This window comes from Leptinotarsa decemlineata, unplaced genomic scaffold, assembly GCF_025532065.1.
Source record: "Leptinotarsa decemlineata unplaced genomic scaffold, Ldec_3_MD MMD2_tig00026330_RagTag_RagTag, whole genome shotgun sequence".
In the NCBI taxonomy this organism is placed as follows: Eukaryota; Metazoa; Arthropoda; class Insecta; order Coleoptera; family Chrysomelidae; genus Leptinotarsa; species Leptinotarsa decemlineata.
The window spans coordinates 8,924,605-8,938,853 of NW_027412690.1; the positions used below are offsets into that span (position 1 = coordinate 8,924,605).

Here is a 14,249-nt window from a genome sequence, read left to right on the forward strand (position 1 = left end):
GATCCGCTTACGAAACCTCAATTTGGCACAAAATAATTCCTGACTATCGTATCAAATGCTTTGGAGTAGTCCAGTAATACCAAAGCAGTTGATAAATGTGTCATTTGCAGGTAAGATATCACTAGTTATAGCTGCCAGAACTGTTTCAGTTCTTCTACCAGATCTGAAGCCACATTTTTCAAAAGTTCACTACTTAATAACAAAATGAGTAGTTGGAAACTCAACTAACAATAACAATATGGTTTTTGTACTGGGAAATCGACTTAATTAAACGTAGTTACCTATTCCCACTTCCTCTCGGAATCTTTGGAGAAGGGCTGCCAGATTGACTCTGTGTACACTGACTTCTCTGAGGCGTTTGACAGGATCAACCATAACCTCTTACTCCAAAAGCTCAACAGATATGGTGTAGGTGGGGTACTACTGGAATGGATTAGTAGTTATCTCACGAATAGGACTCAAATGGTTAGAGCAAATTATCGTTACTCCACGTTATTCAAAGTAACCTCTGGTGTTCCTTAGGGGTCACACCTCGGTCCTTATTATTCAATTTATTTATTAACAACATTATTCATTGTTTCCTGCACGCCAAAGCACTAGTATTTGCAGATGATTTAAAACTTTTCCTAATTATCAAAACCGAATTGGATGCCCATAGGCTTCAGTCTGACCTTGACAATCTATCAAACTGGTGCTCCTTAAATGGCGTGGACTTGAATGCCACAAAGTGTCATTTCATGCGCTTTTATCGGTCCCATGTACCACTTTTGATTACACTTTAAATGGTCATGTCTTGGGGTCTGTTAATCTAATAAAAGACCTTGGGGTTGTTCTTGATCCCACCTTGAGCTTTAATCTACATATAACCACGGCTATCCATGAAGCCATGAAAATGATAAGGTTTATCAAACGGCTAACCCACGAATTCACTGTCTGGTCCCCTCATTGTGTAACTTATATTAAGAACATCGAAAATGTCCAACACAACTTCCTCAGATACATAGCATATAAATCGGGTGTTCGTTGCGAGTTTGAGTTGCTACTGCAATATCTGAGCATGTCCTCCCTGGAAACTAGGAGGAAACAGAGATCTGACACTACTTTTCAATATTATTAAAGGCAAATTCAGTTGTGCTGAACTCCTAGAAAAAAATTTAACTACATGTTCAAAACCGCTTAACTCGACAGCAACATTTTACGTACCATTTCATCGTTTGAACCACACATTCGTGTTAGGAATCACACGTTAAAAGGTGAGACCTCGTTAGTATTTAGCTCGCACAAGTTTCTCAACTTCTGAGAGTAGTTGTTCGTGTGGGGGCGACAGCTGATTAACGGAAAAACAGATTCAATAGCTGCATTCCAAGAATCTTACGATTAGCCAATAGTAACGTTGATCTTGAGATGTTTAAAATCTCCTAGCATCATTTCAAAACTCAATTACGGAATACTGTGCTTTAATGTTTATGGTAGTATGTGTTTTATTGTCGCTCATTGTTTTTTGCCATTTTATAGTCCAAAATTAACCCCCTTTCAAACTCTAAATTTACCCCTTTTAAGCTATTCTCAGTTGGAATTTGTAATTCAGTACCTTACCTGATTTTATTTTAATTATAATTTAACATTGTAATTTATACTTTAAATGGGCTTGCCCGTAAATAAATATGTCAAACTATAATGAGTAGATAGACCAGAGTTCTACAATGAAATCCCACTGACGAACCAGTTTTTTTATTTTTTTCTCAACCACCTAATTTTAAAACTACTGAGAATTTAATACAATAACAATAATAAAGTATTTAGTTCAATATTTTCATTCTTCTGAAATACCATACCAATGATGATTATATAAGTATTATTGGCTACAAACATCTAGCTAAACACAATAATTATAAATTCAATTATTGAATCAAAATTAGGAGCATCATGGTTATATGAGGTCTGTTCGAAAGTTAAGGTGAATGTTCAAATTTCGCAGGCTATACGAAGAAAAGATCGGAATTTTGGAAAAACAATTCATGGCTTCGGTATCACAATAATGCACCTGCTCACTCGTCATTGTTCGTTCGTAATTTGTTCTACAAAAAACAGCCACCGTATTCACCAGATTTGCCCCCCTGTGACTTTTTCTTGTTCCCAAGATTAAAGAGGCCCATGAAAGGACGGCGTTTTGCGACGATCGAGATCAAAACCGAAACGCCGAGAGAGCTCAGGAACATACCAAAAAATGCATATCAGAACTGTTTCGAAGTTTGGAAAAAATGTTGGGGCAAGTGTATTATATCTGAGGGGAACTATTTTGATGGAACGAAATAGAAATTGGTGAATAAATATATATCTTTTGAGAAAAATTAAAATTCTTATTTTTTTAATAGACCTCGTATTGCTGAAAAATACCCTCAAGATTTCACGGTTTGTAAAAGCGGAAATTTTATTGATGGGATAAAAATCTGATGAAGAGATGAGTTGAAGAAATAACGTGGATGCCTCAAAACTTCTAATTAAAACTCATTATGATAGAGTAAAGTTTAAATAAAATGTAATTTGGGCTTCAAGTTTCAAATATAATTGAAAAAATTGAAAATTTTACCGATACTAAAAGAAGTATTTTAAAATTAGACATCTCTTATTTTCATAAACTTTGTATTATCCAATAACATCAACTGTTTTGCATAAATTAATATTATCTTGTAATGATTTCATATCCGTTTATCAAGTGGTAAAATTAAAATTCCTTTTTGTTCAAGGTTGATATATGAAAACCTTTTTAGAATTAAAATCACATTATCACACCTTTAATTATTATTTACTTTATATTCAGGAGCTTCTAATAGGGAAAGGTAAGCACATCAATTCAATATGAAATTCCTATGATGCCTGTTTTTACAAGTGTGCCATACATATTGATTGATTATATTATTTTTATATGAGTACTGATGAAAATGTCAAGATTTTCATTGTTGTGGTTCAGATTCAACAGTAAACATCCAGATAGCATTTGTTGCAATGTGTCCCAGAAGTATGTTGTTTGTGGTGAGTAATATATAATAGAAATAAATGTACAATCTTAGGATGCTAGATTTCATGAGGTATTACCCAAAGAAGACCGCGGCAAAACAATATTTTTTAAATTTTCTACAGCCTTGAAAATTACGATAGATTTTCTAAAAACTTCTACTTTTTGTGAAATTGCGGAAGATCTTAATACTAAAAAAAAAACAAAAAAACAACTACCTACCTACTTTCTATTGAAAAAAGGCTTTCAACTCTTCCTTTCTTCAGCAGATATTGCCTTTCTCATCATTATGTCTTGTTTTGTTATTTTAAAAGCAAACTAAAACCGTTAAAGAAGTATAAGCATCAGATTCCATTCTTAAAAGGCTCTTCTTGTTGCAACACTTCTAATAAATTGATATGTGAATATTTCTTTTCGACAATTAATCACCTTTTACACCATTTTCTCTTTTTAACTTTTCGTTGTTCATTGTCGTTGTCATCATCTACCATTAATACCGTAGCCAAAAGGGCAGCAGCTTTCCTTATTAAAGTTTTTGAAGACATCTGCAAACCACTTTTCAACCGAGACTAAATTAAAATCTAAACTTCGGCAGTACCATGTGTTGTGAGGTATGGATGAAAAATGACTGTAGGTACTGCATGCCGTACGGTTTTCTTTACAATTTGCAGTTCAACATAGTGCGTAGACAGCTTTAGTTAGTTGAGAGACGGTATTTTTGTTCTGGTGAGGAAAAAATGTTTTCAATGTAGGATATATCAAATCTATACTCCATATTGGAAATAGTTTGCCTAATACATGAGCCGTTATATTTGTAAGCAGAAAAATTTATAACCACTTACCTGGTGGACAGTGGAAAGTACACTCAGCCTTGAAAGTTCTTCTGTATTTTTTTTGTCTTATATCCAAATTTTATCTACTTATATTGTATTGATTACTTCAAAAATTTGTATGAGTCTACTTTAAACTGTAATATCTCAGTTAATAAATATTCAATTCAATAATCGAAATAAGCACCATTTGAATCGAAGCACTTTTGCCAACTTAACACAAGTCAATTACTTCCGTCAGCATGAAATTTAAGTGCTTGGGATTCGATGAAGTCGATGAATGCTATTTTTACCTGGTTCTGATTGGCGAAGGTTCTACTGCTGGGAAAGTTATCAAAGTGCTTGAAAAGGTAGTACTCGGTTAGCGAGAGGGGATGGTGGGTGAGGCAGGATATGTCCCTTTTCTAGTATTTCGTAGAAAAAAAAATTTGAAGAAGTGACGAAAAAAACACTATCATTATGTTATTTCATACACAAGTGTTTCAAATATAAATGTGAACGAAATAGTACTTACTCATTTTAAATTTCACTTACAAGAAGTGCTTTCAATCACAAATCTCTTTGGGAGTTTTGGAGAAGTTGAAAACCTAAAAGGTTATTTTTTACCAAAAGCAAGTTGTTTGACTATCGAAGTGATTATTTTCATTATGCAGATATAGTAATTTTTACACGGTTTCATTTCATGATAAAAAAAGGATATATCATTTTTATTTACCTTTTTCAAAATTGGTTATTCTTTTAAAATCACGAAAAATTTGTAAAATTATTCTCATTCACTTCTTTGATCTAATATTTTCAGCTTTTGCTTGTCGTGATGTTTGCATACACAAGTTTTGGAGCTCCAGCCCCCATTCCTAATCCACAATGGGCTACTTACGGTTATCCTTACTCATATTACAGCAATTACTATTACCCTGCATATGGTAAGAAAAACTTTTTTTTTGAATTATTATAACAATATGTTGATTGAATAAGTTTTTTTAAATTAATTATGGAATACTTATTGTAATATCTCCATTTCATTTTCAAAAGTAATACTTTTGGCACCAAAAATGAACTTGCTTGACAGCATGAAATTGTGAGTGCTTATTTAGCAAAACACAGGGTATTTCAGTCAGAAAGTTTTTGCAATTCAAACTATATTTGAGTATAAAATTAAATATTTTTCTGAAACTGAACTCCAGATCTCCTACTTGCAATACCTGTGATCTAGTCCAGGGGTTCTCAACCTTTTTACATCTGCATACCACTTGAGTTTTTGAGAAATATTGGCGTACCACCAGACCTAAATATTTTAATAAATGTATAATATATACTCTTCTAAAAGTGTTCAAAGGCTTTTTTAATTAAATTCCTGAGAAAACTTTATATTTAATGATTAGATATTTGTTTATTTATAACATACTTATAATAAAGGAGAAATAAAAAGATTAATGTCAGGTCGTTCACTGGGTTATGGGTATTTCGTTTGTAGCGACCCGTGAGCTGAGTCATGTTTGCTATTAACAGCATGTTGCTTACATCACTCACGCGTACCATCTGAAACGTTCCCGCATACCACTGCTGGTACGCGTACCACCGGTTGGGAACCCCTGATCTAGTCATTCAACGGATACAAAAGCTCTACCAAACAGTAATGATTTCATTGCAAAAATCTGTCAGCAACCTGTTGCTTTCTTACAACCCTCCGAAAGTAAAACTTGTACGAGCCAAGGATTAACGAGGCCTTACTTTTTAACGTGCGATTCCTAGAACAGATCCTGCACGATACTCGTATATCTCTTATCATCTGTGATCCACGAAATAGTTCAATAGAAAGAAAATGTGATGATGTTCTGAACAAGAACCTTATGACAAGTGATATTTCTATTTCACTAGAAAATAAACAAATGTTAATAAATATATTTTGTTTTAGGTTATGCATATTCTTCACCTTATGTCATTTATTGAAGGTTTGGATGAACCATGAAGATGTTTGATGAAAATGGATTGGTTAAGGTTACAAGTCATAACTGTTATATGTATACATACAAATATATTTAAAATGTATTATATTTTTATATCTCACATTTTTAGGAATAAAAGATAAACACTAAATCATGGATATTTTGGCATTCTTGAATAAAATGTTTAATAAGCTGCCTTGAGAGGATAATGAAATGTACCATAAAATCTATACAAAGATAATATATCTAATTTGAAAAAAACTTTAGTTTTGTATGTATATCTATCGCCCCGTTGCACTATTGTATATCAAAATATCAGCTCCAAGAATATATTGAAACACTTCTGATAACTTTATAGTTATTAAAAAAACCAAGGGCATGAAAGAGACATTATTTCCCGAATGAAAAATCTTCAGGAGTTGAATACAAAAATAATTCTGCAGCTTCCCCATACAAACTGTAAAACCAGTTGTTTAAATTGGATGTCAATGTCATTTTCATAACTCCTTGTCCTGTTCCTCCTTATAATATTTCTCTATTATGAGGGCAACTTGGAAACTGATCAATTTGCAACCGGTTTTAGAAAACTGTTTATTCTCGCCTAGATCCCATCGAACATTCTCTAATATGTACCTAAAAAATGTGAATTTATTCTAACACCCAGCGACATCCATTTAACAATTTTCATATTTAATTTATCCACCAAGAAAATTGCATGAGTAAAATATATTTTCAGTCTATACTCACTCCATATGGCTTTCCAAAGGAAACGCAATATTTCTCATTAAAAACTCATCTTTAATACATTCTAAAACATGTTTTTTTTCCATCGGTAAGAAAGGGATGTAATGGTCAATCAAATTGTTACTTATTGTATCAGAGTGATGGAATCCACCTAGAAAATACAAAATGAGATTTTAATTAAAAATGATGGCCGAATCAATCAGAACATTTAAAATAGGAATCTGTTTAAAAAAAAAAAAATCTGTTTAAAATCTGTTTTTCCGTTAACCAGCTGTCGCACCCCTACGAACGACAACCCTCAGAAGTCGAAACTTGTGCGAGCTAAGGATTAACGAGGTCTTACCTTTTAACGTGTGATTCCTAACACGAGGAATGCAAGAAGAGTTTAATGTAAGAGTTTGAAAATGTCCTTAGAGGACGAAACTGCAGTAAAGTTAATTACAAATAAAAGTGGTAAAAAACATGTAAATTTTCAAATCTCTTTTCTTCATTAAAAATAAGAGCATAGGTTGAAAAATTATTATTTCTTTTAATGATTTCACATTATCTCATTCATAAATACAAGTTACTGACACTTTGAGAGTTTTTCTTTTGCGTAGACTCTGTATTGAAGTGAAGCAACAGTTTAAGAAATATTGGCTGCTTCATATCCAAATTTTTTCAGTGATCATTCATCGTGATTATGGAAAATATATTGAATGAAAGCATGAAACAGGAAATGAATGATCGTGAAAAGTACCTATTGAAGATATAATCTCAACTTCAAATATAAATGTTACTTTTTCCTCAACAAGAACAAACCTTTCTCGGAGAAAACCCCTTCAAGAATCAAATTTTTGAAATCTCTCAGATCGATTTCTTCTCTTTTCTTGTTTTCAACCCCAATCAGCTCTTCATATCTTCTGAGGATGAGATCAGAACCAGTATTTGAAATAAACAAGAAAATTGCTTCGGTATAATCAGCTCCATCTATAGAACTTTTATAATCTAACATAGGTTTGATGGCGTTTAGTATTTGTTCAGGCATCATTTCCACCTCATCGAAAATAAAAAGTTGGCGTGGACATAGGGTGATATTTGACCTTAGCCATTGGTAAAGATTCTCCTAAAAAAATTTGACTTCGAGTGAGATTTTATTGAAAAAAAAGTTTTGGAGAGATTACTGTTTTGAGGAAGTGTTCATTCCATTTCTCGAATAATATAGAGTGTGTAACAGAAAAATTCATTTTTCATGTCATCAGCTATTTTCAAAGAAAATGTTTTGTGAAGACAATCTGAGAAAAAAAAGTTTTGGACGTTTTCTTTGTATTGCTTCTCGCAAGCAGCGCTTAACTTCAAAATGATAAATTTCATTCCTTTTCGGACTTCCATTGTCTAATATGATTTAAACTCCCTAAAAGAACAAATAAAATTGAGAATTAAAATGAGTAGCTGATAATGAGTAATGATAATGTCACTCTTAGCACAGGTCACAAACTCATGAGAAGAATATCCTGAAATTTCAACAGCTTCCTTTCGAAGCTTAGTACTAACTGAAAAAGCGGTGAATGCAACAATAGTAGCGCCATCTATATGTTAGGCCATAGATTTTTCAGCCCAGGTAGTATCGGATGGAGTACGGAAATTTCCTAGAAGGAAAAAGCTAATGATAATGACGTTATATTCACAATAGCAAACAGCTATTGATATAGATAAAAAAGAATGCGTCAGTAAAATTCTAGATTTCCTTAATTCAGGAACCTATGATTTTCTGTACTTGGCTTGTCGGATAAATAATGATTTGAGCCAATTTATTAAAAACAATAAAGACAAAACTTTAGTGTCAGGAGTATATAAGCTCTTGCGCAAACATTTATATTGGCCAAACGGGAAAAACCTTTTCTCGAAGAGTGAAAGAACATAAAGAGTGGTTTTTTGAATGTGAAGACCGATCCCACATATGTAGATAGATAGATATTCTTTATTCGTTCATGTGAACAATACATAATACCCAAATGGGTGTAGAACACGTCAATAATAAAAATAAGTTTTAAAATAAAATAAAAGAGTGGAAGAGAAAACCCGTAGGGGAAAATATGATAGCTTGTAAACTAAAATTACATATTAAAATGATGTTTTTACCTATGGAGCATAACATTTTATAAGTTATACAATTATATAGGACTGTCTTCAAAATATTCTTCTAATTTATAGTAAGTCTTTTGTATTAATAACTGCTAAAGTTGATGCTTCATTTTAATAATTGGCATTTTTCTTAGATTATCAGACAAATGATTAAAAATGTTTTCGACTGTGAATTCCACATTTCCTTGAATATGTAAACCATCTTCTGAGAGAAAGGCATGAGTACAACTACGGAGATGAAGTTTCACATTTTGAAGAAAAAGGTTCGAAACTTGATCTTTTGGAATGCTTGGAAATCAATAGATTCAAGAATTCTGAAAATTTACCGAATGACCAAATATAATTGATTTCTCACCTCTTCTGAATCTGTTTTCTTACGTGAAAATTGATAATTAGTTAATTACATGTCCATTTATTGAGTTTGCCAAAATTTTCTTTTATAATATTCGAGTTTTGATTAGCTTTCATCTAAACTCATGCAAAATTATTAGTTATTGAGTAGGTTGAAGGTCATGTGATTCAAATTATTATATGAAGCACAAAATGATCCTTTAATGAGTTAGTAAACTTTCTTTCATAATGTTTAAAAAAAATGTTTAAAAGTTTTTACCGTAATTCAGATAAAATAAAATTATTGGTCATTATGTAGGTAGAAGTTAATATGATCCAAATTGTTATTATATAAAACACAAATTAAGTACAATCTGTCAGTATGAAAACGCTTGAGAAGGCTATTATATAGTGAAACAGGTGTTGCGGTTTTTAAGCTTTTTAGTGAAAATCTCAAAATATACTGTCATTTGAATACATTGTCAAAGATACATGTCTCATTATAAGTGGAGATGGAAAATTTAAAGCAAGTATTACTTTCATCACAGGAATATGCTCCTATACTTAGAAAAAAAACGGAGACTCCCTCCTTGTCTATTAGTGAAGAAGCTGAATAAGGAAAAAGTTTTTTCCAAATATGTTCCCCATATGTTGACAGATGACAGTTAGAAAATCTAATGAAAACCTTACCCTATATTCATCAACTTTACTGTTCAAAGTAAAGAGAACTCTTGCAGGAAAATAATGAACATATCTACTGTTCCTCCCAAGTTTGAATAAACTTTCTGCTATCATACCAGCAACATAGTTTTTCCCGCTCCCCACCCATCCATGAAAACTTAAAGCAAGGGCTTTCTTAGGCTTGAACCTTTTTGTCCAATGTGATCTGATTGCAGCAACAATAATGTCATTCGCCAAATGCTGTCCGTAAAGATGTTCTTCCATCAGGGAAGACAATTCTGAAAATAAGTCAAGGTCAAGACTGGAGGTAGTAAGGGGGGTTATTTTTGGTAAAAACTGCTTGCGTCCGATTCCTCGGGGTTATTTGCATCTGTACTTTTGTCAATCAAAAACAAGTTCATAATCTGGATACTTATTCTTTTCAGCTGTAGACAGATAGATAATCTTTATTGGCTCTTTGGTACAATAAAGACCCTTACCGATGTAGAACTTGTCAAATTTTCAAAACAAAAATATTACATACTGAGAGACATAACATACAATATAATATAAAAATAAAAGCGAACAAATACAAACTAGCAAACAAAGCAGTCTATCAGCAAAATATTCATCTACCGAGTAAAATGCCTTCGATAGATGCACAATTTTATTTCCTAAGGGGAAAGTTTTTGATGAATTCTGGTATTTTGTTATATATACTAGTCTTTGTAGTAATTAGATCTTATTCTTAAATATTGTTGCAAAATCTGCCATATATTAAATTAGTCTATTCAAAATAGATTTATATTCAAAACAGATTTATATTCAAAATATTAAAATTCTTATAAAATAAAACAAAGTAGTTTAAAAACCATAACTTTACTTTTTATGTTCCCTGTGATGTAATAATCATTACAACACTCCCCAAGCCAGCAACTAGGATAATACTGAAGTAATTTTAGTTGACTAATAGCAGGTTGATGATTTATGAAACTTTTGGCAGCAATCATAAATTCATTAACGTCTAACAAATTTGATTCCTTATCTTTCATAATCTTTGAGCATTTTCCAATCCAGCACATGGGATTGAATGAATTTAAGCTCCACGTGTCCGAACTCTTAGTATCACGTTCAGAATCTACTTCTCTTTCATTAATCCAAGGAATATAACTCAGAAATGAGAATTTTCTTTGTTGCTTGTCTTTTTTTTCATTGCAGTCAAGAAACCAACAATGCGGTTTGAAGATGTTGAAGCTTGACAAAAAGTTGTCGGTTTCATAACAATCCTTGATCCAACAGTAGGGATTCCAAGAATTTTGTTTTTGCTTTTCAAATTTCCATAGAGAATGAAAGGGGAACGAAATAGGTAAGTACTTCTCAAAAAAATAACTTTCTTTCTCTGGCTCCACCACAGCACATTTTCCAAATCCAAAGAAACAGTATGAATTGGAATTCTCACAATTTCCATAGTGAATCAGGAGTAAAAGAGTTAAGTGTTTAAATATGGATTTATCCATTCTATAACCCTCAATTCCCGTTGTAGAAAATGTTTCCAGTTCATCGATTCTCTCTCTAAATTTTGAGATGAAATTGTTATTTCTATTTATTTATATTATCTTTGAAATCAATTGACTAATCCATAGACATAATAATATGTGGACTGAGCGTAAAGTGACTTTAAGATATATGCCACCTGCTGACCACACCCACACACAACGTCTTGGCCACTGCGTAACAAATCAAATCCCATATGTAATTTTCACATGAAAATATACATAATATAAAACTTCGTGACGTTATATCGACGGTAAGAGTATGAGTGACGTAAATGCCAAGAAGTGAACATCTTCATCTTTTTTTAGTTGTTGGAATCAATGTCCTCTCTTCAATGGCCGGTCCATATTTATTATTTCGTCACTGGATTGATTACATCACTTTGACATAACCTTATATTTCTCTCCTTCTTCTTATTATCAATGTGTACTATAACACTGGTTTCAGAAATTGTTGCAGACCAAGTGGGAATTTCTGACGTTGCCGAAAGATGGGTGCCTATCACAAACTACGTGCCTATAGTCAATATTTCTATTCATGTATTATTCATTAAATTTTCCTTGATGAATTATATTACCAACACTATTATTTTTTCTTGGAAACAAATAAGTGAGTTTGTCAATTGAGCACTGGGTGAAATGAACCATTTTTTTTGTGTGGGTATTCCAAGAGTGATGATCCAAGTATAACGTTCTAAGGAAAGAAAAGGCATCCACATTATCTCATTCGAAGATACAGTAATATTTGATAGAACTCAAAATAACTATCAAAGTGTATATAGAGAGGCAATTGAAATTCAAAAACAGGGATAATTTCCATAAAAAAGAATAGGCAATGAACAATAATATAATTTGGCTAATTGTCCTTAAAGGTACAGAAACAAGGTCAAGTAATACTCCAGCTGAGAGAAACAAAGCCACTATCACTATTAATATAAAATCAGAGTCGAATACCAGCATCATGGTTATTGCGAGCGGAACAACGGTAACAACAACTGGAGCACCAACTCGAGCACTGCGACCGTTACCACATCACTTGTGATGTCTGATTGCTACCGATTGCAACTGACCGTCGACTGTCAAAAGGTCGACCTGTCAAGTTATATCAACTAAAGTCGACCAGTTAAATATTATATATGGCCTTTGATAATGTTTATCGCAGTAGTAGACGAAACATCAGAAATAAAAACCTGCAGACCACCGCCAAAAAACTCTAAAAATAGCGTTCACTCTCATTTTTTGACGTGAAACTGTAACATAATTGATACGACAGTCTGATATCCCTTCGATATGATTATGAGTATGTTGAAATACTTCATCATAACGACTTCTAGACATCTCAAAACGACATCACATGTCACATCTACATAAAATATCATTCATTTATAGCAATGCAGTGACATTAGGTTGTTAAAATGCGTAAACTAACTTTTTCAAAACAATGAAAATTATTCTATTTAGTATGTTCCAGTCGGTTCTGAACTATTGAATGGAATGATACTTTATGATTTCTGTGTTTCCCACTACATCTCTCTGTCTATCTCTCTCACTCCTTCGTACTTCTTATACAAATATTTTGATTATGGAATAGTCAGGAGTTTAAATATTATTGAAAATTATTATAAATAGAAGAGATCAAATTTGTATTCTGTGGTTTCGAAGATTGAAAGTCTTGTTTCATAATTTTTTAAAATGCTTATTAAGCGTATGGAGATAGCTGCCTGGTTGCATGATCACCTTAGCAAATTATCATAAAAATATTCATTTCTTTCCTCTGTTTAATATTAGGTACTCGAATATTTATGGTGCCGATATTTTTAATGCCATGTCTCGACTGTTTCATTATTATTTTACATTTTAGGGAAAAACAACTGCTTTTATTACAGAATATTTTTAGTATGGGAATTACCTATATGGTTAATAACTTAAATGTTTAGCTATATTTGTATGTAGCAGAGGCTATGCTTGAATCTGTAACATTTTTACTGAGGAACTATTATATCTTTAATAAATTCGCATCAAATGTATATTTTATTTAGCTCCAGCTTATTCATTTTCCGTCTAGGTTAGAGTTTATCCTAGATATGGTTGTCCCTAAAACACTGCTATCATTTTAAATAATTCACGAATTTGCAAAAGCAAATTTTTTCCCCACTTTTGTTCAACTGAAATTGCAGATCGTTTTCAATAATTATAAATATGTGTGCTCAGTGTGTGATATCTGCTAAGTTAATCAGACGAGGCTGTTGTTGTCTCTAAGCACTAGTATTTTTCCAACGGTAATACCATGATGGATGTGATGAAAAATTTGAAATGGTGTTGTCTACTAATGTACTATTATTTTGCGTCAAAAAAGTTGAGAAATGTCAGAACGATAAGTTTCAGATGAAATTATCATATTGGATATTAACTATATATTTGACTATATTTTCTATTGTATATTTAATAACTGTTGGAATTCTTATATACATTTATGAACTTTTGGAGCAGGCAAAGTAATAATTCCCATTTGGTAATTTCTAATTTCAGTACTTAATTGTGGCGTGCCTAGGCAACAAAACAATCTCTAGTGAATTTGTTTGATTATTAAATTTAGTTTCTTTTTGGAATGTTGTGACCCATAAAAATTAAAGAAAAAGTCTTGAGGTAATATTCCCCATGAAAGTAATGTGGAATGACATTAGGTATAAATACATGTTTTTTCCAGGTTTGGATAACTACTAGAAATTGGAAAAACCAACCATCCTCTGAAAGTCAATTTTGGCAGTTCCTAAATTTGAATACTGAATGGATAATTGTGAGTAGCAAATGTCATGATATAAAAAAATTATTTTCAATATTTATCATTGTCCAAATGCTAATCATCGGTCATTCAAATGGAAACTTCAGAACTCAAATATTTATTTTATAAAAATCATATATCTCGGACATTTCTGTCCTCGTAGGTTTTGTCTGTTGAATCTTCATGTTCTGATTTTTGAACAGTGGACTAAAATATGAATGTTGATAGTGAATTTTTTGATCTTATTCATATGATTTTATCCAT

The 14,249-nt window shown here is 32.1% G+C and overlaps 2 protein-coding genes across 2 annotated transcripts in view; one reads left to right on the forward strand and one right to left on the reverse strand.

Moving 5' to 3' along the window:
- Positions 1 to 5,861: 5,861 nt before the first annotated feature.
- LOC141485714 (torsin-1A-like) lies at positions 5,862 to 11,534 on the reverse strand. Its single transcript, XM_074183012.1, has 5 exons — positions 10,534 to 11,534; positions 9,681 to 9,949; positions 7,338 to 7,641; positions 6,540 to 6,687; positions 5,862 to 6,425 (listed from the first exon to the last, which is right to left on the reverse strand). Exons 1-5 carry the CDS (start codon positions 11,165 to 11,167, stop codon positions 6,290 to 6,292), a joined length of 1,491 nt encoding a protein of 496 aa, XP_074039113.1. The 5' UTR covers positions 11,168 to 11,534; the 3' UTR covers positions 5,862 to 6,289.
- A 2,056-nt stretch (positions 11,535 to 13,590) lies between these two features.
- Syp (synaptotagmin binding cytoplasmic RNA interacting protein) overlaps positions 13,591 to 14,249 on the forward strand; it is a 113,375-nt gene continuing 112,716 nt past the window's right edge. The window contains exons 1-2 of the mRNA XM_074182863.1: positions 13,591 to 13,849; positions 13,911 to 14,000. Of these exons, the coding sequence (XP_074038964.1) occupies positions 13,991 to 14,000 (10 nt within the window). The 5' untranslated portion in view covers positions 13,591 to 13,849; positions 13,911 to 13,990. The remainder of the gene's footprint in view (positions 13,850 to 13,910; positions 14,001 to 14,249) is intronic.

Bases quoted from the DNA above. Each gene is read 5' to 3' on its own strand.
- LOC141485714 (XM_074183012.1), bottom strand. From the start codon at position 11,167: ATGGATAAATCCATATTTAAACACTTAACTCTTTTACTCCTGATTCAC. The intron at 9,950-10,533 runs GTAAAGTTATGG...ACTTATTTTCAG, and splicing joins CATCACAGGGAACATAAAAA to AATTGTCTTCCCTGATGGAA. The intron at 6,688-7,337 runs GTTTGTTCTTGT...TGTATTTTCTAG, and splicing joins AGGGGTTTTCTCCGAGAAAG to GTGGATTCCATCACTCTGAT.